Source organism: Mustela nigripes, chromosome 7 (assembly GCF_022355385.1).
Source record: "Mustela nigripes isolate SB6536 chromosome 7, MUSNIG.SB6536, whole genome shotgun sequence".
In the NCBI taxonomy this organism is placed as follows: Eukaryota; Metazoa; Chordata; class Mammalia; order Carnivora; family Mustelidae; genus Mustela; species Mustela nigripes.
This window is the reverse complement of record NC_081563.1, coordinates 19,830,618-19,857,747: the sequence shown is the minus strand read 5'-3', so window position 1 is coordinate 19,857,747 and position 27,130 is coordinate 19,830,618. Positions and strand designations below refer to the sequence as shown.

General features: G+C 39.2%; 1 protein-coding gene across 1 annotated transcript in view; it reads left to right on the top strand.

The window, feature by feature from the left end:
* Nucleotides 1–27,130, top strand: part of HADHA (hydroxyacyl-CoA dehydrogenase trifunctional multienzyme complex subunit alpha) — a 47,464-nt gene that overhangs the window by 7,575 nt on the left and 12,759 nt on the right. Inside the window, exons 2-11 of the mRNA XM_059405283.1 lie at nt 1,785–1,826; nt 1,919–1,989; nt 4,223–4,356; nt 6,527–6,665; nt 7,638–7,757; nt 11,218–11,320; nt 22,073–22,195; nt 22,633–22,751; nt 24,342–24,398; nt 25,574–25,683. Coding sequence (XP_059261266.1) covers nt 1,785–1,826; nt 1,919–1,989; nt 4,223–4,356; nt 6,527–6,665; nt 7,638–7,757; nt 11,218–11,320; nt 22,073–22,195; nt 22,633–22,751; nt 24,342–24,398; nt 25,574–25,683 — 1,018 coding nt within the window. The remainder of the gene's footprint in view (nt 1–1,784; nt 1,827–1,918; nt 1,990–4,222; nt 4,357–6,526; nt 6,666–7,637; nt 7,758–11,217; nt 11,321–22,072; nt 22,196–22,632; nt 22,752–24,341; nt 24,399–25,573; nt 25,684–27,130) is intronic.

The window sequence follows — 27,130 nt, the reverse complement described above, 5'->3', positions numbered from 1 at the left end:
ACATCATCTCATCATTATTATCCAGGAGAACTTCAAGTAGTGAAGTGATTAGGAGGAGGGAGAAGTGTGGTGGGTCTTTTGTCCTCCCCAGGTTAGGAGTATTCTTGGTAGAGGGCAATAGAGCCCTGTTCAGTTAGAAATTCTTAAAATAGCAGAGTGTGACTGGACTATTTCATAAATGGCCACTGTTGATGTCATCTTTTTTTAAAGTTTTTATTTGAATTTCAGTTAACATACAGTGTAATGTTAGTTTCAGGTATAGAATATAGTGCTTCAACACTTCCATACAACACCCGGTGCTCATCACAAGTGCATTCCTTAATCCCCATCACCTATTCAAGACACCCCACACACACACTTCTGGTAACCATCAGTTTGTTCTCTATAGTTAAGAGTCTGTTTCTTGGGGCACCTGGGTGGCTCAGTGGGTTAAAGCCTCTGCCTTCAGGTCGGGTAACGATCTCAGGGTCCTGGGATCGAGTCCCACATCCGGCTCTGCTCAGCAGGGAGCCTGCTTCCTTCTCTCTCTCTGCCTGCCTTTCTGCCTGCTTGTGATCTCTCTCTGTCAAATAAATAAAATCTTAAAAAAATTTTTTTTTAAAGAGTCTGTTTCTTGGTTTGTTTCTCTTTCTTTTTCCTCTTTGTTTTCTTAAATTCCATATATGAGTGAAATCATATGGTATTTTGTCTTTCTCTGACTTACTTTGCTTAGCATAATACTCTCTAGCTCCATCCATTAGGTTGCAAATGGCAAGATTTCATTCTTTGTGTCTAAGTAAAAATCCATTGTAAATTATTTTACTTTTGATAACACTGGAAAGTCCATCTCCATAAAAATACAAGAGGATGTGGCTAGAGAACATGGTTGAGTATATTTGTTATATACCTGGGACTGACAGTATGGATTGCTTTGTAGATTACTTATTTCCTACTGTGTTCAGTTCCTATTGCTGCTGTAACAAATTTCCACAAATTTAGTGTCTGAAACAATACAAATTTATTATCTTACAGTTAAGAAATGTCAGAAATGAGTCTCACTGAGCTAAAATCAGAAGTGTTGATGGCTCTTGGGTGGCTCAGTGGGTTAAAGCCTCTGCCTTCGGCTCAGGTCATGATCCCAGGGTCCTGGGATCGAGCCCTGCATCAGGCTCTCTGCTCAGCAAGGAGCTTGCTTCCCACCCACTCTCTGTCTACTTGTGATCTCTGTCAAATAAATAAATAAATAAATAGATTTTAAAAAACTGTTGGCAGGGCTGTGTTCATTCTGGGTGACCTAAGGGAGAATTCATTTCCTTACCTTTTCTAGCTTTCCAGGTGGAGGCTGCCTGCTTTTCTTGACTTCTTCAAAGACAGCGAAGTGGGGCTAAGTCCTTATGCTGCCATCTCTTTGGTCCTCCTTGATTCTCTCTTCTTCATGATTACATTGGGCCCACTTAGATAATCCAGGCTACTCTGTCTCTCTCTCTCTTTCTCTCTGTTTAGTTCAGCTAATTAGCACCTTAGCTCCCTTAGCCATATAACCTAACATATTCACAGTTTCTGGATACCTGGACATCTTTGAGCGGGCAGTTCTTCCACCAACCACATTTACTATTTAAATAATCTCATAAGCTGATCTTTAAAATGAAACAGATATGGTAGTAGTCACAATAATGGCCTAGAATACATTATTCTCATTTGGGGGTTTTTGCTGTTGTTATAAATTCCAGCTTTGTTATATTTAGCAAGTACTACAGCAGTTATGTTTTACAAAGTAATTAATTTTGAATGCCTTTTTCTTGTAGGTTATATTTGCCGCAGCTTTTCAGGGTCCTCTGCTTTGCAAAGTAAGTTTAATTTCTTGCTGACATGCTTACACTGCTTTTTAAATTTGTTTAACAATAAACGTGTTTACAAATAATTGTCTTTTCCCTTTTAGCCAGAACCCATATTAACTATGGAGTCAAAGGGGATGTGGCTGTTGTTCGAATTAACTCACCCAATTCAAAGGTACCTAATTTTAACTTGCTGCAGTCTCTTTCTCCTAATACATTCATGAATCCAGCGCTGAATAGGAGGGAAAGAAATCCACCAATTTGGCAGTAATCTCACATGAATTTGTAGTTTTGTTAGTTTAGCAAATTGTTCAAGGAGTGCAACTTTCTGGAGCAGAGGTCCTTGTTTAAGAATTCCTTCTAGATGACCTTAGGTGTCAGATTAACATCCGGGATTAATGAAATTAGCCTTCTATTGTTGTGTAGCATGCTGAGGTGACTTATTAGATAAGAACCAAAGTGCAAGCTTTGTTTTATAAGAGAAATCACCTGTTCATCTTAACGACCAGGTTGTTATACATGCTTTCCTCATTACCTGCCTGATGTCGTTATCTGTAGAAGATTGTCTGTGTTAAATGTGGTTGTTAAGCTTCCTGAGGAACTTGAATGAATGACTGAGTGTAGTTCACATATTGGAAGTCAGGTTCTGTTCTAAGTGAAGCCTCATTTGTTTTTGGCAGATTCAGGAAAGCATGGGGCATTAATCCAGTCTTTGCCAAGATGACCTTTATTGCAGGAGCTCATGCTTTTTCCCCCATCTAAAATTGATGTTAAGAGGGGCGCCTCGGTGGCTCAGTCGTTAAGCCTCTGCCTTTGGCTCGGGTCATGATCTCAGGGACCTGGAATCGATCCCCACATTGGGCTCCCTGCTCAGCAGGAAGCCTGCTTCTTCCACTCCCTCTTCCAGGCCCGTGCTTGTGTTCCCTCTCTCGCTGTCAAGTAAATAAATAAAATCTTAAAAAATATATATATATATGGTTCAGTTGATTAAATGTCTGACTTAGCTCAGGTCTGGATCTCACGGTTGTGAGTTCAAGCCCCACATTGGACTTCACACTAGTCTTAGAGCCTACTTAAGAAAACAAATAAAATTGGTATCAAGTTTTCATACTTCAGGAATCCTCTTACTAAAGGCCTAGATGGAATAGGAGGACATAGATGGAAGCAATTAACAACTATCACAAATTAAGGAAAATAACCAGTCCCCCTCACTAGGATGAATTTTGGTGCCCACTGACCAATGATTCAAACTTAAGATATTTTTTCAGAATTTTCTAAGTTGAGCATTTTTTCTGAGCACAGACTCAACACATCCTTATAGTGGGAAGTTTGAAAGCTATAGAGGAAAATAACAAGTCATTCATAATACAAACCCAAAGGCAAATGCCTTCAACTTTTTTTTTCTTTTTTCAGTTTTATTCTTTGGAGAGAGCGAGCATGCACAAGTAGGCAGAGCAGCAGGGAGAGGGAGAGGAGAAGCAGGCTCCCCGCTAGGCAGAGAGCCTGATGTCAGGCTCAATTCCAGGACCCTGGGACCATGACCTGAGCCGGAGGCAGACACCCAACTAACTGAGCTACCCAGGTGCCCTGACTTTTAACATTTAATCCAGTTTCAACAAATAGCTTTTACAAAATAAGATCACACTATATGTCTAACTTTGATTCCTTTTTTTCTTAATGTTATATGAATTTTTCCTTACCAACAAGCAGGTGTAGACTTATTTGTAGCTCACATATGATTCAGATTCTTAGGAGTGTGACCCTGAATTCCTCCTTTGAGTAGATGTATTTTATGTATATGCTAAAGATTTTGAGTCATTAATGAAGACACTGATGATACTATAGCCAGTTCAAAGAAGAATCCAGAGTACCTACAAATTTATAGATCAGGAATATTGAAATAAATGTGCAAATGGAGACAAACTGATTTTTCCACATGGAGCTGGTTGTATCTTCTGGGACAATTCGTTTGCATGCCTGTAGACAAGAATATTTTTTAATTGCTTTCAGTTATCTACACAGAGATTTAACATAATTCCAAAGAAGCGGAAAAAAGATAATACAGAAGGGTGTGCTATAGATAATGCAGTTTCTTTGAAAAACAAAATTTCCTCTATCTAAATAATGTTACAGGTGGAAGTTGTCCCCGTCTTAAAATTCATATGTTGAAGCTGTAAGCCCCAGTGTGATGGTATTTGGAGGTGGAACTTTTGGAGTTAATTAGGTTTGCATGTGGTCACGAGGGTGGAGCCCTCATGAAGAGATTGGTATCTTTTTGTGTGTGTGTCAGTGTTTTTTTTTTTTTTTTTTTTAATTTAAATTCAGTTAATTAACTTACAGTGTATTACTTCAGAGTGTACATACTTCTGATTTAAAGCCTTAGATTTATGTGTATTTCCCTTTGGCAGGTGAACACGCTGAATAAAGAACTGCAGTCCGAGTTCATGGAAGTAATGAATGAAATCTGGGCTAGTGATCAGGTCAGAAGTGCCGTCCTTATCTCATCAAAGCCGGGCTGCTTTATTGCAGGTGCTGACATCAAGTGAGTTTTCAAAGATTGGAAGTCACATTTCATCTTGGCTAATAGTATGTTTCTCAGGCCTCATCATTCCTTCTCTTAGGAGAAGGTGGAAGTAAATTCTCTGAACGTTTTCTTTTTTCAAGTTATTTTCACAAGTGTAATAAAGTTGATAGAAGAGGGGCTTGTTGCTTAAACCATGTAAGACTAAATCCTTAAAGAAGTCGAAAGCAGTTCTAAGAATATTGGCGTAGAATAAAAACTGCTGTACAATGAAACTATGAGGTGCCCTTTTTTTTAACCCAACAGACCAATAAATACTTAAAAGTTTGAAAATACCGTGTTAGCAAGGAAGTAAGAAAGTTAATATATTACTAATAAGAATGCCAATTGCTACAGCACCTTTGGGAAACATTTTGACAGCCTTTAATGAAATTGAAAATGCATATATCATCTAATTCAGTGATACCTCATCTAGCTATATATATACTAAAGAAATCCACCCTTTGTTTTTAAAGACGTGTGTATAAGGATGTTCAGCCCTGTGTAGTTTAAAATAGTAAAGAATTTGAAGCAATTATATGTTAGTCATTAGGGAAATGGAAAACTAAACAAACTTTTATATGATAAAATACTACAGAATGGCTCAAAGGAATTAACTGCATCCACAACATAATGTTAGAGCTCGAAAATGTTAAGTTTTATAGACCTTTTATAGACTTTTAAAAATATATTTTATTTATTTATTTGACAGAGAGACACAGCGAGAGAGGGAACATAAGTAGGGGGAGTAGGAGAGGGAGAAGCAGGCCTCCCGCCTAAGGAGGGAGCCTGAAGCGGGGACCCCCATGAGCCAAGCCTAAGGCAGATACCCAATGACTGAGCCACCCAGGTGTCCCTTAAAAAAAAAAAAAGCAAGTTATAGAACATTCTGCATAGCATGTAGTTTATATAAACATTTTTAAATCATAGTGAGATGCCTCTGTTATTTATAGATACAAATATATAGTTGGTCTGGAAGGATACACTACAAATATTTGAGAATGGTTGTCTCAGGGAAAATGAAGTAGCTGGTAGGACTCTGAGGTTGTCAAAGGGAACTTTAGTGATGCAGCTAATATTTTCTTTTTTTAATGGTGGAATTTATGTGTATGTAACGTGCTTACAGTTTTCTAAAGCATTTATAAGGAGGTGAAATTCTATCGTAGTGTTAGTTTAATGGGCTAAAATGTTACCAGTTGTTGATTCTGTCAAATACAAGTATTTGTTTTATTATTCTTTGTACCTTAGGCAATGATAGCCAGCATTAGAGGCTTAGTAATTTGTACTTAAGGTGTTTGTATAGTTTTAAATCTTGCTCCACATTGTGTACTCTTTTTTTGTTTATGTATAGTAATTAGGAATTTATAAATATTTGGGGGGTTTGTGTGTGTGTGTGTGTGTGTGTGTGTGTTTAGAAAAAGCAAAATTACCTGTATCAAGTGCTTTTTCTTCTAGCTCAGTTATTTGAGCCTAGCAAGGCACTGATGTACCTGGTACTGGCTTCCTATATCCAGAGGAAAATACTTAGCAGCTTCTGTGAGGCTAGCTGAGCAACTCCCAGTATGTAAAATGCCAAAAACTAGTTACCTTTGTTCAAAGGTACAAAAGCCACTTTAAATGCATTTAAGAACAAAGTAGCAAATGAAACAAACTGAAACTAAAGGACATGACGTACAATGTTGTTCTTTTATACTCACTAGGAGATAAATAACTTGAAACCTTTTTTTTTTCCCCCACTGTTATTTTGATTGCTGTTCAATCTGGGAGTTACTTGATAGTAAAAATGGTTAATGTGATAGTGAAAATATTTACCAGAAGATGATTTTCTCATGTACAGAAAGCTTTGTGATCTAATGTGTTTTTTTTTTTTTAAATAGAAAATAAAATTACATAACATGTTTTGTTTCATGTTCTCTGGATCCAGAAATCTGACACTCTTTATGGAGAGATGATGTGGCTTTATGGAGAGATGATGTTGCTGATATTAGTGCTGAGGCAAAACCATTCTTAAACTCTTGAGTATTTGAAGATACAATATCAAATATTGGTAGATGATAGGGCAGGGATACAATGGATGAGGTATTAAACAAAGTAGGGTATAATTTCGTCTTTTTTTTTTTTTTCCTCTTCTCTGCTTTCATGTTTACTACAGCATGTTAGCCTCTTGCAAGACCTCTGAAGAGGTAACACAAATATCACGGGAAGGACAGAGAACATTTGAGAAACTTGAGAAGTCCCCAAAGCCTATTGTGGCTGCCATCAGTGGAGCCTGCTTAGGAGGAGGACTTGAGGTATTGATTTCTTTCAAAGTCATTGAGACATTGTTCAGCATATTGATGGGAATTATAAGCTGCAAACCTGTAGGCTATGGTTTTGCCTGCAAAAAGTTCTCGGAGGAGGATCAGCTTTCTTTTTAGTTGTCAAACTTCTGGATAGGTTTCAATCCTTATTTCATGGCACAGAGCAAGTAACCAAAAGTGTGATGTTTTCATTTTTATAAATTGAAAAGATTTGAACTACATCTCCAAGGTCGTCTTCAATTCCCAAAACCTGGTTCAGGTTTGCAGGGCAAAGATTCAGAAGTGTGGTCCATGCTTTCGAGCTACTTAAGTCTAGATGAGACTCACAGAGCGTAATATGTGTTTAAGTGCTTTGTGAGCAGTGAAGATAGTGAATAATGTAAGATTTGAGAGGAGAGATGCTTGCTAGACTGGAGCATGTAGGAAAGGAGAGGAGAAAATAAAATAACATTTAATGAGCATTTATCACATGCTGGGCTCTATGCTAGACACTTTCACATATATTAATTAAGGAAACCTATGCCTCGTCCTAAGAAATCGGCAGAAATTGATTAATCAAAAAATAATGAGGAAAAAGATCATTTCACATATGGCATGGTATGAGCAAAGACAACAGTGAGCAAAAACAATGGTAGGCAAAGCCTATTCGATCACTGTAAGTAGGCCTGTTTGATAGAAAAGGAGGGTTTCTGTAGGATACAGGCCTTCTTAACTTGGCTTGCAATGTACAGTGATGTATGTGTATTTTTCTGTTTAGACCTAGCTTTCAGCAGGTTTTTAAGGAGATCCAGAACCCCAGGAAAGGTTCATTAGGGGGAAAGTATGAAATAAGCCTGGGACGATAAATTATAGAAAGCATAAAATACATTCCTGCTTTGTAAGTAATCTTTAGACCTTTGCATATCTGAAAATATTATAAAGTTACATTTTCTAACATTCTAATTTTCTTTTATTTGTTTGAAGCTTGCCATTTCCTGCCAATATAGAATAGCAACCAAAGATAGAAAAACAGTATTAGGTGCACCTGAAGTCTTGCTGGGAATCTTACCAGGAGCAGGAGGCACACAAAGGCTGCCCAAAATGGTGAGTTTAAGCCCCCTGTGACCTTTAGAACCTCAGTACCTATAGGTCCCTTTATCTATTCTTTTTATTCAATTATGGTTTGGTTTTATGTTGTTTTTTGCAGTATTTGGTTTATTTAGGTTTGCATCGGGAAAAAAGCACAGTTTATTCTTAAAGCAAAGATTAAGAGTTAAGTTATAGTAATAAAGAGAGCTCCTCTGATAGTATTTAAAAAGTCTTAAAATTTCAAATGACAGGGAAGTTGGATGGGAAAGGTGAGTATGCTAAAATTGTTATCGTGCGTTAAGAGCAGATGATTACATTCAAGTTCACAGGGATAACAGGTCTCTTCTTCATACATTCTCTAGTTTTGGCCATCAGACAATTTTCTATTTTCTAGACTAAGCTGCTATTTTGAGAACACATGAAAATACATAATATAGAATTGGAGATTCAAATAGAACACAGACCTATTTGTTATAAGCAAGAGAAATGTAACCTCAAGTTATGCTCATCTTTACCGAAGACATAGTTCTTTTAAGACATCTGATTCCGGGGCGCCTGGGTGGCTCAGTGGGTTAAAGCCGCTGCCTTCGGCTCAGGTCATGATCTCAGGGTCCTGGGATCGAGTCCCACATCGGGCTCTCTGCTCAGCAGGGGGCCTGCTTCCCTTCCTCTCTCTGTGATCTCTTCCCTTCCTCTCTCCTACTGTGATCTCTCTCTGTCAAATAAATAAATAAAATCTTTAAAAAAAAAAAAAAAAAGACATCTGATTCCAACTTATCTTAGATTTGGACACTACCTTAGTCTACCAAAACTGCCTTGGATACTTAACATCATAGAAATAAATATGAATTGCTCTTGTAATTCTTTTTTTTTTTTTTTTTTTTAGGATTTTATTCATTTGAGAGAGAGACAGAGAATGAGCATGAGCAGGGTGGGGAGGAGGCAGAGGGAGAGGGAGAAGCAGACTCCCTGCTGAGCAGGAAGCCCAGTGCAGAGCTCCATCCCAAAACCCTGAGATCACGGCTTGAGCTAAAGGCAGATGCCTAACTGAATAGCCACCTAGGCATCCCTTGCTCATGTAATTCTTTATACAATCACACGAACATTAAGAGTTGAATCAGTATTTCACAGAAGGTGTTTCCCAGGTAGCAGGAACTAAAAAATCTGTGGGAAATGGTCCTCACTTTGTATTGATAGACATAATGACTTTACTTTTCTACAAAAGAGAAAAAAATGTAACTGTGATGCTGTTTCTTTTTTTTTTAACTTATTTAAATTCAACCAATTAATTTATGTATTACATAGTTTGAGAGATAGAGTTCAGTGATTCATCAGTCTTATGTAACACCCAGTGCTCATTATATCACGTGGTCCTTTATTTCCTCTGATACAAAAGGCACAATATGGATATTCATTGTAAAAATTTAGAAACAAAATAAAATAGGGTGTATAAGATCAGTAACAAATTTTATTACTGGTGTTTGATTTATTTTCTTAATTCTACTTTTTTAAATTCCTTGATCAAAATGAATTTTTTAAAGATTTTATTTAGAGAGAGCATGTACATTGGGGGTGGGGGGGACAAAGGAAGAAGGAGAGCCCCAAGCAGGTCTTGATCCCACAACCCTGGAATCATGACCTGAGCTGAAAAGTTGGCTGCTTAACTGACTGAGCTACCCAGGCATCCTAAGTCCTTGATCAAAATTACTGATTAATTACTAATCCCTGAAGAAGTATAAAGGTAAATATTTACCTTTCTGGAACATAATAGTTTTTTGGGGTTTGTTGTGGGTGGGTGTGGGTGTGGGTTGTTTGTTTGTTTTTACCTTTTTTTTTTTTTTTAAGATTTTATCTTTACCCCAGCATGGGGCTCAAGCTTACAACCCTGAGGTCAAGAGTTGCATGGGTTCCAACGGAACCAGCCAGGTGTCCCTTGAACTTATAGTTTAATTTGTTCCTTCTGTGCACATTACCATCTTACGAGTTTTTCAAATCCATGGGTCATATTTCATGATAATTGTGAGCCACATCTTTCTCTTGATTTGGATCATCTCAACTGCTGTATTCTATAGAACCAAAAGAAACCAATCAGGCTTTTGAATTCATAAGGAGAGGAGAAAGACAGTCAGACTTAGAGGCTACAGAGCAATGTTTTTTTGTTGTTGTTATTTTTTTTAAGATTTTATTTACTCACAGAGATCACAAGTAGGCAGAGAGAGAGGAAGGGAAGCAGGCTCCCTGCTGAGCAGAGAGCCTGACGCAGGGCTCGATCCCAGGACCCTTACATTATGACCTGAGCCAAAGGCAGAGGCTTTAACCCACTGAGCCACCCAGGCGCCCCCAGGGCAATGTTAATACCCACTGAACCCTACAGCTTCAGGCACTGTTAGTTCCTCAATGAAAATAGGGCTCAGCCGAAATACTCTTTGGAAGGAAGTTGATATGAGCTGGGCATAGAAAAATGGGAAGATTTGTAGTATTAGTTTTCTGATAATAAACAGTGTACATTCCTTCATAGAAATTGTCAAGAGGATTTATTGAAAGCATAAATAAGCCTATATGGTATAGAAGATATTCCTGGGTTTCTTTTATTGTCTTGCAATAATTGGTATTTGAATGCTGTTAGAAACCATTCTTCAGGTACGTACATAAGAAGTTCTAGCTGAGTTCTATTTTTAAGTCTAAAATTCTTATTAAAAATATTGTTGGGCACCTGGGTGGCTCAGTCAGTTAAGCAGTTAAGTCAGTTAAGTGCTCTTGATTTCAGCTCAGGTCATGGTCTCAGGATCCTGGGATCAAACCCTATTCCCCACCCCCGAACCCTAGGCTCTTCCTCTCTCTCTCAAATAAATAAATCTTTTTTAAAACAATTTTAAAAATACATGGGGTGCCTGTGTGGCTCAATGGGTTAAGCCTCTGCCTTTGGCTCAAGTCATGATCCCAGGGTCCTGGGATCAAGCCCCACATTGGGCTCTCTGCTCAGTGGGGAGCCTGCTCCTCCCTCTCTCTCTGCCTCCCTCTCTGCCTACTTGTGATCTCTCTCTCTCTGTCAAGTAAATAAATAAAATCTTTTTTAAAAATTAAAAATACATAAATAAATAATGACATTGTCAAAATCATCAGGTTTCTCAATCTCCACTAGCTCCACCAAAGGGATTTTAAGTATTATATAAATGACATAATATATAAATGCACAGCTTTAGGAAACAATTATTTCTCTACCGTATCAGTTCCATAAGACAGAAATCTTACATATTGAATTAAAAGAAGAGATATAGACATTTTTGCTTCAACGGGAAGTGTCTAATCCCAAAAGTTACCTAAATGTGTATTTTGTGTGTAAAATTTAACAGATTGATAAACAGCATAAAAATCTGGTTTGACTTTGCTTATTTATTTATTTTGCTCTGTTGAATGATTTGTAATTGTCATTCTGGTATTTTCCCCTGTATTCTGATCCTTCCTTGCTTGGTAGGTGGGTGTGCCTGCTGCCTTTGACATGATGTTGACGGGTAGAAACATTCGTGCAGACAGAGCAAAGAAAATGGGACTGGTTGACCAATTGGTGGATCCCCTGGGTAAGTGGTAGCATGCCTCAGAACTGGGCCTTATGAAGTTATTTTTTTTCTAAAGCAAATATTAGTTAGAGTGAAATCAAACTCTAAAGAAATGAGTCATTCTGAAGAGTGAAGTTTTCTGAATATAGCTAATACTAAATCCTCTCTAACATTAATCACCCGAACTTTTATTTTATAAATTGGACATCAAGAGTACAGAATTGAATCAAATCCTTATTTTTGGTTCTTAAATTACCTGTATCGTTATTCATGATAACCCTCCTTCAATTTTTTGTGTCTGTTTTAATAATACAATAAACATGTATGAAACAGCCTGAGAATGACATCTACTGATGGGCTGCTTCCCTCCATACAACTTCCTTGCCTCCCCTCACCCAAGGAAACCTCTATTCCAGATTGTATGTTCATTATCCTCTTGCATTTCTTAAAAATCAGCATTATTGAGATGTTCGTTATATACTAACAAATTTACCAATTTTTAATGTCCAATCTCAGTTTTGACAAATATGTATGGCTATGTAAGCACCACCACAATCTTGTAATAGAACATTTTTAGTTTATAGCTTTTTGTGTTTTCTTTCATTTTAGCTAATGCTTTTGAGATTCATTCATGTTATTGCATATTTCAACAGTTTGTTCCTTCTTAATGCTGAGTGTTATTCCGTCATACCGATACACCATAATTTGTTTTTCCATTCACCAAATGATAGAAGTTTGAGTTGTTTCCAGTTTGGGGCTGTTCAGAATAAAGCTGCTATGAACATTCATCCACAAGTCTTTATGTGGACATAGATTTCATTTCTCTTAAACAAATAACCAGAGAGTAGATTGGCTGGCTCATATGATAGAATTGTATGTAGCTTTTAAGAAACTGAAGTTGTTTTCTCAAAGTGCCTGTACCGTTGTGCCTTCCTACCAGCAATGTATGAGAGCTTAATCTAGTCGAGAGCTCTTCAACTGCTTTACATGGTCAGTCTTTTTAATTTTAGACCTTCTACCAGAAGTGTAGTAGTATCTTATTGTGGTTTTAATTTGTATTTCCCTAATGACATGAGATATAAAGTTTTTTTCATATGTCGATTTTCCTTCTGTATATCTTCTGGTAAAGTGTCTTTTCAGCTGTTTGGCCCATTTTGTTTGAGTTTTTCTTACTACTGAGTTCTCAGAGTTCTTTATATCAGAATACAAGTCCTTTGTGAGATTTGTGATTTGCAAATATTTTCTTCTTGTCTGTGGCTTGTCTTTTCATTATCTAAATGAAGAAATTCTTAATTTTGATGAAGTCCATTATATTAAGATCTTTTATGGGTCATGCTATCGTTGTATCTAAGAAATCTTTTCCTAGGTCGCCTGCATTCTGCCTTCGGCTCAGGTCATGTCTGGGTTCTGTCCCGCGTTGGGCCTTGCTCAGCGGGGAGTCTGCTTCTCCTCCTTCCTGCTGCTCTGTCTGACAAATAAATAAATACAATCATTTTAAAAAGGGGGGGGGAATCTTTTCTTTACAAGACTGCAGAGATTTTCTCCTATATTTATTTCTGGAAATTTGGTGGTTTTGCGCTTCCATTTTTATCTGTGATCCATTTCAAGTTAACTCTTGTATGTGGTGTGAGGTAGATAGAGTTTTGGGGTTTTTATGTTTTGTTTTGTTTTGGGGGCTTTTTTGCAAATGAATATCCAATGTATTGGCACAATTTGTTGAAAAGACTCCTTTCCCCATTGAACTACCTTGACGCCTTGGTCACAAACTAATTGACTCTATATGTTTGAGTCTATTTCTGGATTTCCTATCTCCAGTTATCTACATATCTTAAGTCAATATTATACTGTCTTGATTATTGTGTTTTAGTAAATCTTGAAATCGGGCAGTATGACCCCTTTTATTTTGGTTCTCTTTCAAAATTTATTTTGCCTATACTGGCTTCTTTGCATTTACATATAAATTTTATAATCATCTCATCTATAACTGCAAAAATAAAATGCTAGGATTTTGATTGGAATTGCACTGTTGGGGAGAATTGACATCTTTAACATACTGAGTCTTTTCATCATGAATAGGATATAACTGTTTATTTAGGTCATCTTTAATTTCTGCAGTGTTTTATACTTTCCTTTGCACATACCTTGCACAAAATTTGTTAAATTTATACTTTGGTACTTCATACTTCTAGGACATTATACTTTTTTTAACTTCAATTTCTCATTATTAACCACTTTTATCTATGTGTGTGTACATATACACAATTGATTTTTGTACATGGAACTTGTATTCTGTGATTGCTAAATTTATTTATTCTGGTAGTTTTTTCTATAGATTTCTAAGGAGTTTTTATTTAAATAGTAATGTCTATAAATAAAGACATTTGGCTTTTTCTTTTCCCGTCTCGTTGGCATTTTTTTTTTCTCGATCTACTGCAGTGGCTGAGATCCTTAAGTACAGTATTGGATAGAGTTGGTGAAAGCAGATAGTGTTAACTTGTTGCCCATCTTAAGGGAAGAGCATTCAGTCTGATGCTGTAGGGTGTATGGTGTTAGCTGTGGCATTTTTATATACGCCTTTATCAGACTGCAGACATTTCTTTTTATCTGTAGTGTGCTGAAAATAGACACTGAATTTTGTCAAATGTTCTTTCTGGATTTAATGAGGTGATTATGTGGTTTTTGTCTTTTTTAGTCTATTAGTAGTATCAATTACATTGAATTTTGTTTATTGAACCAGACTTGCATTCCTAGAATAAACTCAACTTGGTCATAATGTATTATCCTTTGTTTAAATTGACTGGATCATCTAAAGTTTTGTAAAGGATTTTTATGTATGGTCATGAGAGGTAATGGTCTCAGGGATAATTTTCTTGTGATAGCTTTGCTTGGTGTTTGTTATCAGAATAATGCTGGCTTCATGAAATGAATTGGAAAGGGGATTCTTTTTCCCTACTTTCTGGAAGATTCTACATGAAATTGGTATTATTTTTTCTTTAAATGCTTAATAGAATTCACCAGTGAAGTCATATATGAACTTGGAGTTTTCTTTGTTGGGCAAGTTTTTATATATGAATTCAATTTCATTCATAGATAATAAGGCTATTTAGGTTCTCCATTTTTTTGAGCAAGCTTATAATAGTTTGTTTCTCAAAGATTTTGTCCATTTTATTTAACTTGCTAAATTTATTGCAATAAAGTTGTTCATAATACTTCATTATTATTCTTTCAGTGTCTTTATACTCTGCAAAGATATATATCATTTATACTCTTTAATTCCTGATATTGATAATTTGTGTCTATTTTGTCCCTGATGAGTCTAGCTAGAAATTTATCAAATACCAGCTTTCAGTTTCATTGATTTTCCTCTGTCGTTTGTGTGTTTGCTATTTATTGATTTTACCTATTCTTTATTTCTGCTTGCTTTTGGGTTTAGTTTTTCTTTTCTAGTTTCTCAAGGTAGAAGCTAAGATCATTGTTTTAAGCCTTTTTTCCTAACATAAGCATTTAAAGCTGTCAGTTTCTCTTATAGCATTGCTTTATCTGTGTGTTATAATACTACGTTTTCAGTTCCATGAAGGTCAGAATATTTTCAGATTTCCCATTATTTCTTCTTTGACCCATGTGTAATTTAGGAGTGTGTTATTTAATGTCTAAGTATGTGCAGATGTTTCAGAATCTTTCTGTTACTGATTTCCAGTTTAATGCTGTTATGATCAGAGTGTGGTTGATCCTTATTATTTGTAAGCTCCTTATCTGCGAATTCACCTACTTGCTAAAATTTGTTGTGACCCCCAAAAATAATATGTATGATGTTTTGCAGTCATAAATAGACCTGTACAGAGTGGTGAAAAATTCATATCTCTCAGTGAAAATGTTCCAGCTGAGGTCAAACAAGGCAGCATTCTGCTTTCTTATTTCAGCTCTCATATAGCCAACAAGTATTCTTTTAGTGCCTATTTAGTGCCATATTCTTTTCATTTTTTTGTGCTTTTTGGTTTTGATTTCACTGTTTAAAATCGGAAAAGCTAGGAGTGGAAAAGTACTGAGTCAGAGTAGAAGTGGTGTCTTTACGTGTTCTCTTTCTTCCCCTAATAAGGAGGCCTCTTGAGAGGCACCTGAATTAGACTTTGGTTGGAGGTCCCAAAGAGAGGGGATTGAGGCACTTGGAGTAAGAATGCAAATGTGTATCAGAGCATAGCCAGCAAGGGATATCTGAGTTATTGACTGGAACTCCAATTAAAGTCTGCGGTGCATTGGCTGTGCACCAAGTCTGCTGTGGGAAGGACAGCTTTCCCTGTGAGGCCTTCTGGGTAAAAGCCTTTCTAATTGCCTGTGGTTGGGCCTGAAAAATCACACATAGGTTTTTGGCCCAGAGCTGGGCTCCTCAGTTTCTACAAATAGTCATGTGGCTACAGCCATACCTATTTCTACTTCCCATTCCCTTAGCAAGTACCTCAGCTGATCATAGTTCTTTGCCTAGTGAGGTGACCTTCATTCCTAGAAGGTCTGGGCCACTAGCAGTCCTGCATGGATTGAGTTGTAATTTTCCATTAACTAATTACAGGCCCCAGTAGCACTAAGAGGACCCCCTAAGAGATCTGTCGTATTCAAGACCTACTCTTCCTTATTCCAGTTGTATAGTAGGAGATTGTAGCTGGAATCTGTGTAGAATCAGTGTAGTTGGTAATCAGGATGAATAGTTCTGGAAAGGGATTGCTGTGCTACAGCAGTGTACTTTCAGATGTCGCCTGAATGTCGTACCGAACTATCTACAGACCAGGCCCGAGTTTTCTCTTCCCAAGTCATCTGGTCGTAAGGAACTCCCCATGAGTCCGTAGGGGCAAACTGGGACAGAGAAGGGGGAGTAAAGAAAGTTTGGTCACTTTCTCATACAACTGGTCACTTTCTCATACGTTTGCCTTTAGGGTCTGCTCAAGCCCTTGCTCACATACACCAGTTCCTTTTGATCATGGAGTGGAGTGCTGTTGCACACCATGAACTTTATGGTTTAGTGGGCCAGACAACCTCCATTTCATGATGGGCAGCTTAAGTCACATGGTAATCTGATAGCCTATGGTAAATTTTGAGTTCCTGCCGAGGCCCACTAGCAGGCCAAAAGCTGTTTCTCAGTAGGAGAGTAGTTACATGGGCTTTGCTCCAAATTCCTCAGTGTCTACACTATGATTTGCCTGTAGGGTCCTATCAAGGATGCCAAACAGCCTCCCTGTCTACCACTAATACTTCATGCACCATCAGGTCTGAATCATATGGTCCAAGTAGCTTTTCTTCCTGGGCCCCACTTAAAACTAGCAGCCTTCAACTTAGTAAAGGGGCTAGAGTAGCACACCCAAATGAAATGTTGGTTCTACGGGGTGCCTGGGTAGCTCAGTAGGTTAAAGCCTCTGCCTTCAGCTCAGGTCATGATCCCAGGGTCCTGGGATCGAGCCCCACATCGGGCTCTCTGCTCAGCGGGGAGCCTGCTTCCCCCTCTCTCTCTGCCTGCCTTGCTGCCTACTTGTGATCTCTCTCTGTCAAATACATAAATAAAATCTTAAAAAAAAAAAAAAAAAAAGAAAGAAATGTTGGTTCTAACATCCAGAGAGGCCCAATATGCTTGTGCCTGTTTTTCTTTGGCAGGAGGGGTCAGATGCAACAACTTCATCATAATATCATCAATGTAATGAACCAGCATGGTATCTTGTAGAAGGGAAAGACAATCAAGGTCCCTGTGGACTAAATTATGACATTTGGCTGGAGAGTTGGTATACCTCTAGGGTTAAGACAGTAATGGTATATTGCAGACATTGCCAGGTAAAAGCAAACTGCTTCAGGTAGTCCTTACCAAGAGATATCGAGGAAAAAAGCATTTTCTAGATCAGAATATGCATAGCAGGAAAAAGATGTGTTAATTTGTTCAAGCAAGGAAACCACATCTGGAACACCAGCAGCAATTGCACTTACTACCTGATTAAGTTTAAAAGTTTAAATCCACTGTTGTTCTACAAAGGTCCATCTCTTTTATGCACAAGCCACAGCAGGCAAGTTAAATGAGTAGAAATCACCGTTTTTCAGATCCTTGCTGGTGGCACTAATCTCTGCAGTCCATCCAGGAATGCAGTATTACTTGGTTCACTGTTCTTCTGAGTAGAGGCCATTCTAATGGCTTACATTTGGCCCTTCCCATTTTAATAGCTCTAACTCCACAGGTCAGGGAGCTACTAAAGGGAGATCGCTAGCTGCTGAGTATGAGTATTCCAATTACACATTCCAGAAATAACCACAGGGTGGGTTCAGGGACCCAGTAGGCCCTTTCTGAGATAGTACTGAACTATAACTCCATGAATTACTTGACCACATAAGCCCCCCAACTCTGGTGGACCACAGAGATATTTTGGGTCTCCTGAAATTAGTGTCAGTTCAGAGCCAGTGTCCAGTAATCCCCCCAAAAGTCTGATTATTATATTTCCCTTTCCCCAAGGTTAATGACCTTATAGCATCCCTTTGGGGGAGGGGGAGAAAGATTAACAGTGTAATCTTATGGAGATACAGCCTCCCCTGATTGCAGGAGGTTCTGAGTCTGTAAACTGGCTCATTTCAAGGAATTGATTGAGGTGCCGTGACTGTCTCTGGTGATTTAGATTATTCTATTTGCTAGAACTAGAATTCTTTCACTTACACAGGTCAAGTAAAAATATAGTAGACTTATCGATCTGTTTCTTTTCTAGTGACACTTTGGTCAACTAGCCAGTGCTATAGGCCTCTGTAAGTCAGACTATTCTGATTACTTCTTTGGTTCCACTGTCCATTATGATAACCATACTCAGTTTGCCTTTGGTGGTGAAGTGTTGCTCTTTGACCTTGGCCATCGTAGGATCCCATTATCTCCATCGTATTTAGGGATCCCAGTTGATGGTAGTGGTTCCCACTGTAGTTTCTGACCTATAGAGAAGAGCAATGACAGAGCCCTTCAAGGGTCCCAGGCCTCTTCTCCCAAACTGATTGCTTAGAGTCATGGTGAAAGATATGTCCTCAAGCCCTTCCAAATTGGCTGAGCAGGTCCAACATGATAAATCCATGTTAACTTTGAAATTTCCTTAAACCTCTCATTAACTTCCTCTACTGCTTACCAGCACAGTTCTAGCATTTCAGCATCATTTAATGCTGCTTATTTTCTGTTTGTCCTCCCTGTTCTTTGTTCCTTTTTTCTTTTTCCTCGCCTTTGGATTAGTCATTTCTTACCCTCATTATTGGGCTTTTACTTTGCTTTACCCTTTTAATGGTTGCTCTGAGGTTTAAATTGTACATCTTTAATATATGATCTATCTGGAAATGATGTATCATTTTACATATAGGGTAAGAACCTTAAAAGAGTATACAGTTGACCTTTGCACAACATAGGTTTAAACTGTGCAGGTCCACTTATACACATATTTTTATACAGTACTGTAAATGGAAATGTATTTTTCTTAAGATTTTATTTGGGGTGCCTGGGTGTCTCAATCAGTTAAGCGTCTGTCTTCGGCTCAGGGCATGATCATAGGGTCTTGGGATTGAGCCCCACATCAGGCTCCTTACTCAGCAGGAAGCCTGCTTCTCCCTCTCACACTCCCCTTGCTTGCATTCCCTCTTTCACACACTCTCTCTCTCTCAAATAAATAAAATTTTTAAAAAAAAAATTAAAAAATAAAAATTTTTTAAATTTATTTGAGAAAGACAGAGAGAATGCGCACAAGCAGGGGAAGAGGCAAAGGGAGAGGGCAGGCCAAGCAGGAGCCCAACTTGGGACTTGATCCCAGGACTCTGGGCTCATGACCTGAGCCAGACACCGAAGCTTAACTTACTGAGCCACCCAGGTGCTGCTCCTTATTTGCTTAATAACATTTTTTCCCCTAGCTTACTTTATTGTAAGGATACAGTACATAATACATATACAAAATATGTGCTAATCAGCTGTGTTATTGGTAAGGCTTCTGGGCAATAGTATGCTATTAATAGTTAAGTTTTGGGGGAGTCAAAAGTTACGCATAGATTTTCTGCTGCAAATGGAATCAATGTCTCTAACCCCTGCATTGTTCAAGAATCAGTTTCATTTTTCCCATTTTTTGTGCTATTGTTAAACATTTTTTTTTAAAGATTTTATTTATTTATTTGACAGACAGAGATCACAAGTAGGCGGAGAGGCAGGCAGAGAGAGAGAGGAGAAAGCAGGCTCCCTGCTGAGCAGAGAGCCTGATGCGGGGCTCAATCCCAGGACCCTGGGATCATGACCCGAGCCGAAGGCAGAGGTTTTAACCCACTGAGCCACCCAGGCGCCCCAACATTTTATTTCTAAATATATTCAACATTCCTCAGCATATTGCTATTTTTGTTTTAAATAGTTATCTTTCAAAGAGATTAAAATGAAAAAGGTGCCTTTTAAATGTACCCATATATTTGCCATTTAGGGTACTCTCTCTTTGTATAGCTGCAAGTTCCCATCTGGTTTGATGTTCCTCTAACCTGAATAATTTCACTGACATATTCTGTAGCATAGGTCTGCTGGCAGTTAAATCTCTGACCTTTTGATTTGTTTGACAAAGTCTTCATTTCCATTTTATTTTTCAGAGATACTCTTTTTTTTTTTTTTTAAGATTTTATTTATTTATTTGACAGAGATCACAAGTAGGGAGAGAGGCAGGCAAAGAGAGGAAGGGAAACAGGCTCCCTGCTGAGCAGAGAGCCCAACGAGGGGCTGGATCCCAGGACCCGGAGATCATGACCTGAGCCAAAGGCAGAGACTTTAACCCACTGAGCCACCCAGGCACCCCCAGAGATACTCTTGATGGCTATCAAATTCCAGGTTTCTCGTATTTTCTTTTGGTACTTTATAGATGTCTGCATCATGTTGTGGCTTACATAATGTCTGATAGATAGTCTGTTCTCATTTTTATTTTAGTTCTTCTGTATGTAATGTGTCTTCCCCCTTACCCCCTACCTTCCCAGCTGCTCTTTGTTTATGACATGCCTTGGTTTGTGTGGTTACTCTTGTTTTTTTCTTATGTTCACTGGGCATGGGATTCATTGAGCTTCTTGGACAGTGGACTGACAGTTTTTATAAAAATTAGAAACTTTCTGGCCATTTCTTCCAATATTTTCCCATCTCCCCCACCCCTTTTTCTGGGGCTCCAACTTCACATATGTTAGATTACTTGATATTGTCCCAAAATGAAGCAGTGAAGCAGTTTTTCAGTCTGTATTTTCTATTGCCACGAATATAAGTTTCCTGATCTTTTCTTCTTTGCTATATAATCTACTATTAATCCTGTCCTGTGTATTTTTCATTTCAGGTGTCAATTTTTTTTTTCATATCTAGAAGTAACATTTGATTCTCTTTTATGTATTCAGTTCCTCTTCATTATGTTTGTTTCCCTCTACCTTCTTGAACATATGACATGAATTTATAATAGCCTTTCCAACATTGTATCTGCTAATTCTGTCTTCATTTCTGCATCTGTTTCTATCAGTCAGTTTGCCTCTTGTCTTTAGGCCATATTTTCCTTGCTTCTTTTATGAAGCATGCTTTTATGAAAAGAAGCCTCAGGTAGTTTCATTTTGTGCGTGTGCAGAACAGTACTCAGCCAGAATTTCAAGGGGCCCTCTGTAGATCTCTGGAGCTCTCCTTTCGCGGAGCAAGTACCCTCCAGGATTCTGCTTCACAAATTCCAGTGGCATTGGCCTCCCTACAGGCTCATTGTGACTTCTGTGGGCCCTGTGCACTCTCACCACTTGGCAGTTTGGGGCTCAGTTCTTTCTCATCCTCTTTCACATACTTTCACAAGAGAGCACATGTCTTAAGGGAGAAAGTGTTTACCTGTTTGCTTCGGCCTCCTCCCACTATTTTGTTTCCTACATACCACAAGACTGTACAAAATTGCCTTTTCAACCCCCAGCCACCACTTCCTTACAGGCTTTTGATTGAGAGCCACCTAGATGCCTGTTTTCATGACCCTGTAAAAATAGCTTTTGGACTTTTGGAGCCTAGCTCTTTAGTTTCTTGCCTCAAGCAAGTTAGATAAGAGCAGATGCTTTCATTAGAGTAGAAGGTGAGTTGCATGTTCTTGGCATGCTCCTTTCTCTGTAGAAGTACTTTATGTGCTAATTGTCCTGACAGTGTGAGGGATTGCCCTCTAGCTTTTTGACCCAGCCCTTCTAACCCCCTACACCACCATAGAATTTCATGACTATTCCATGAGGAAGACTAGCTTTGCATTTGGTTTCTTCTAGCTTCTGATCTATTGTCTTTGACCTCCCAAAACTGATCATTTCATTTGCCCTGAGGAGCATCCTTCTGTTTAAGCCAAGTAGTCTAATCTTTAGCCCATGCCCAGAAGAAACACATATCCTCAGGAGAGAAAATACCCAGCAATTGTCAGCTCACCTGAGACAGGCTCTTCCGGCTCTGGAATTTTAGTTCGTAGGGTCCTCGGTGCTTCCACCACTCTCTCATAGCTCTACAAATGTGTAATTTTACAAGTTGTTCATTTTTGTCCACAGTTTTGCAGTAAGAATACGGGCCTCATGAGATATTCTACATCCTACTCAGAAATAGAAGCCAGACTGCTAGGACCTAAGACCTTGTTTTCTATCTAGAGCACATTGTTGCACCTTTGCTCAGTGTTACTTCCCTTCTTTGAGTCCGTAGTTGATGACTTGCCACTTACCAGTTTCTAGTCCAACATGGAAAGCTGTGCTGAAAGTGATTTACACTCCAATCTTTTCTGTTCATTTTTACAGGACCAGGATTAAAACCTGCAGAGGAGCGGACAATTGAATACTTAGAAGAAGTTGCAGTTACTTTTGCCAAAGGACTGTCTGATAAGAAAATCTCTATAAAGAGAGACAAGGGATTAATAGACAGTGAGTGTCATTATTAAAGAACAAAGGCAGAGGTTCTCTCCAGAGAGTTTCATTTTATTTGCTGTGAAATAAGAATTGGGGAAGAGGTAAATGCATTATTTACACCAAGCATAGAGTCATTCTGAAGGAGTACAACAACTCTGCTCGGTGATCAAGTCCTAAACCTTACACTGGTTGGTTACAGCCATTTATTTTTAATTTTATCTTGGAAAATTTGAACCATTAATATTAAAGTGGAATAGCATAATGCTTAGCACTTATCAGCTAATTAAACCACGTGTATAGAAGTGCCTTGGGTTGCAATTTGGATTTCGTATATCAAAGTAAAGTTCTTTCAGATAGCTACAATTACTGCCTTTTTATGGAGTTTATAGAACAAACTAATAAGGGAAGCTAGTCTTTTTCCAGTAAGTACATAAAAGCGTTTTCTTTTACAGAATTGATGTCATATGCCATGAGTATTCCATTTGTCAGGCAACAGATTTACAAAAAGGTGGAAGAAAAAGTACGAAAACAGACTAAAGGCCTCTATCCTGCACCTCTGAAAATAATTGATGTGAGTCTTCACCCCATATTCCATTTCTCATGTTTCCTCCCTTTGTGTAGAGCAGTATTCTTTATTGCCGTTCTGAACTGGATCTGCCGGTACTGAAGTTTTTGGGATGTTTTTTTTTTTTTAAGATGTTATTTATTTATTTGAAAGACAGAGATCACAGGTAGGCAGAGAGGTAGGCAGAGATGGGGGAAGCAGGCTCCCTGCTGAGCAGAGAGCCCGATGCAGGGCTCGATTCCAGGACCCTGAGATCATGACCTGAGCTGAAGGCAGAGGCTTAACCCCTTGAGCCACCCAGGCACCCCTATACTAAAGTTTTTAATTCTGTTACAGTACTCACTAAAAATAAAGCAAACTATGATGGCTTATAAAATTATATTTTAGGAATAATGAGTGCCGGGCATAATGAGTTTAAAAGTACCAGTTACAAGCCAGGAAAAAAGTTACATCAGTATAACAAAACCAGTAAAATATTGGGCATTAGTTAAGAGGTAGTTGAAACGAATTAGTTTGAAACCATTGCCAGTACCGAAAATGTCTCCTTGACTTCCGCATTGTCAGAATTCTAAAAAAAGGTGTAGTGAAGTTCTGAAAAAGGTCAGGGAGGGCAAGTATACAGGGTTAAGAACTTCCGTCTAAAGGTAGACTTTAAAACTTAGAAAGTCTTCAGTCTGGAAAGTCTAAGATCAAGAGAGCTTATAATCTAAGACTTCGAATATGGAGAATAAATCAGCCAGCAAATGTATTTTGAGGAAAAGACAGCAAAATGCATAAAATAGGACGCATGCGTCCCTTCCCTCACCCATCTCCCAGTGTGGGCCGGGGAGATCCGCCGTGTATCCGCGGTGAGCCAGGTGAGCGCAGTGTACGGGCTGCAAGATGCCGGCATGAGACTGCCAGGTAATTGGGTCAGAGGAAGATTGCTAAATGTACAAGAGGAGGCAACAGTCACTGTAAGGCAGAGAAATGAGGAAGAGCCTCATAGAATTTGACCTGAGCCCTGGAAAGTGGTAGAGAACAGATGAAGACAAAGTAGTACCAGGTGCGGGGGGTGTGAGGTCGGGGTACCAGGTGGTGGGTATTATAGAGGGCACGGATTGCATGGAGCACTGGGTGTGGTGCTAAAATAATGAATACTGTTATGCTGAAAATAAAAAATAAATTAAAAAAAAAAAAAAGTAGTACCAGGTAGGGCAGGCATTTTGAGCACAGTTCCAGAAGCCGGAAAGCAGGAGCCTCTTCAAGGAAGCAGCCACTCAGTCCTGTCACCTTTGTTATTTCGATTCCAGACTTTTGACTTAATCTTTGAAGACTGATGAACTAGGGGCACCTGGGTGCCTCAGTTGTCAAACGTCTGCCTTTCACTCAGCTCATGCTGCGATTGAGCCCCACATCCGGCTCCCTGCTGGGTGGGAAGCCGGCTTCTCCCTCTCCTTCTGCTTGTATTCCTTCTCTCGATGTCTCTCTCTCTCTCTCTGTCAAATAGTCTTTTAAAAAAAAAGATTCACAAACTAGCAGTTTTACTAAGTGTTAGTCCACATCTGTCTGGCCAGTCCCTTGCAATAATGAACAAGTGATTTATGTGTTTTACAGGCAGTAAAGACTGGAATTGAGCAAGGGAACGAAGCTGGCTATCTCTCTGAATCTCAGGTAAAGTTCTTCCTTCCCATTTGTTACTATAGATTCAAGAAACTCAAGATCTAAAACCCTGTGTAAAGCTAAAAAAAGAAAAAGTACCCAAAGCCTACCTGAAATGTTTTTCTTCAGTGATTATCATTTCTTAGGGTTAATCTCAGTGAGTGGTTGTTAAGAACACCTTTGTGGTCTCAGCTGTTTGAACTTGCCCTCAGTAACGAGAGCTTAACTAGGAAGAGAAGAGTTCTAATCCTTTCAAAATGAATCACTGGGATGTTTATGTTCCGGAGTTGGGTTGGGCTGATTTTGTTGTAATAAAATCAATATATTGATAGAAAAATGGGTTTCTTACTTGTTAGGGCCTAGCTTTAAGACATTGAAGGCCAGCCTCTCTTTGCTGAATCAGAGAATGGAAGGAAATGTTGTGTAGCCACTTAAAGGACACGGAGGGGCCTATGAACCAGCCTCACCTCTTCCCACTTTTCCAACGAGTTGGTGGTATTGTGGATTTAAGAGGTTTGGATTGTTTTTAAGTTTTAAGCAATCATTGAAGAATGACTGTTCGTTGATAATAAGACAGGTGTCTCAAGAGCTCAGGGACAAGTTCAAGAGAAAACCTTTCTTGTACTGGGTTGCTTACGCTTCACAACTGGGAAATGGCAGAGCCAGGATTCAAATCCGGTCTGTCAAACCCAGACTCTAAATCTCGGATTCTTGAGCAATGCCCTCTGTAAGCATAAGGGTAGTTTTCAAAGTGGCAGGTGTCCTGCAGGCAGCCTGCTTTAGCGAAAGAGATCCAGAGTTGGGAGCCCTACCCCCCAGTGTGAGTTCCGTTTCTGCCACTTGAGGTGGCATGGTGACTTAATTTCTCTGGGCTTCCTCTTCCCAGTCTTCAAAATGAGAGTTGGTTCAGAGGACTGTGAAGGGTCCATTTTGGCCCTGACACTCTAGTTCCACGAAGAAGGTTGGTTACCGCCACCTCTGGTGCAGAGTATGCGAGAGCTCAGATGTGTCCTGACCCTTTCCAAAGCAGTAGTGTGAACAGTACGCTGGTGAGAAGACACCCCAGGCCCCCAGAGCACCAGGGCTCCGCATGTGTTACCTCTGCTCTGTAGGGACACCCGACCAAAGGAACCCCCATCACTGAGACTCTGAAGTTCTACCTTTTCTTGTTCTCCTCTACTTCTCAGAAATTTGGAGAGCTTGCAATGACCAGAGAATCAAAGGCCTTGATGGGACTTTATCATGGTCAGGTCCTGTGTAAGAAGAATAAATTTGGAACACCACAGAAGGAAGCAAAGTAAGTTAAACTCCACCTAGGGAGCTCTTGTAGGTTTCACTACAGAGCTAAATTCATACCTTCTGTCTTGCCTCCATGTACCTCTTCTCTCCTGAGCACCTTAGATCCCTTTTCTTACTAAGAACTTACTGGCTTTCAAAGTTCCGCCTGTGCTGAGTTTTCTCCAGGCCTATCTAATGGCTCCTATAGAGGCTTTCTTGTCTGCTATTGATGTCCCCTAGAAATCTGGCTTATAGCCCATGTTCCCACACCAAACACACACACTATGCACTGTTTAATGATCTTGTGTCTCCCTGTGACTTGAGATACCATCTCTGGGGACTCACACTTCTTCTCCCTAAAAAATAAAAAAAAAGTCTCATTCTGACTGTTAAAGCTTGTCCTTCTAGCTTACAACCTAAACACTTAAGGTTCTACTTGCCTGTTTCACGTCATTCTTTGCAGCAAGCCTTTCGGTGCTGTGCTGCCCAAAAGCTCTTCAGCATTTTAATTTCATAATGCCCCTGACTTCACCTTCTAGCTCAGTGGTTCTCAGCCTGGGCCATGTTGCCCCCGAAGGATCATTTGATGATGTCTGGAAGCATTTTTGGTTCCCACAGGTGCCTCTGGCATTTAGTGAGCAGATCAGGGGTGCTGCTAAACATCCTACAGTACATGGGACAGGCCTGTGAATTACAGTAATCTAATCCAGAATGTTGGTAATGCCAAGGTTGAGTCTCACTGCTCTATATGAATTACTGTGAGGGCTTTCAGAGCAGCTATATTACTGCCTTCTCCACCCTTCATCTTTAATGAAACTACAATCCAAAATAGAAGTAAAACCGGTAAGAAATTTGGGTGAGGCAAATACGATGCAAGGCCAGAGGGCTAATTTCCAAATAGAATATGAACTGTGACCGTAACTGCTTCTCCAGGACGCATGTTGATCAGGGCAGTCAGTACCTGTCTGTGGAGTTTGTTCCACCAACGTGGCAGTATCTCGCATTCAATGGGTGAGGTTAATCGCTTCATGCTGCGGTAGAATAAGATGGCCCCCTAAGTCGCCATCTCTGCATACATTCTACAATAATCAGACAGAAGCAAGGACAGCACAGCCACCCTTTCCCCATGCGCGGCACAAATAGAAGACAAATATGCTGCCAACTTCTAATTATGTAAGAGGGAAACTTTATTACAACAGGAAGGAAAAGGAAGCAAGAGGGGGCGCCTGGGTGGCTCAGTGGGTTAAAGCCTCTGCCCTCGGCTCAAGTCACGATCCCAGGATCTTGGGATTGAGCTCCACATTGGGCTGTCTACTCGGCGGGGAGCCTGCTTCCTCCTCTTTCTCTCTCTCTCTGCCGGCCTCTCTACCTACTTGTGATCTCTGTTAAATAAATAAAATCTTTTTTTAAAAAAAGGAAGCAGGAAGAGAGAAGAAGAGAAGGATACTGGATCCTGCAAAATTACA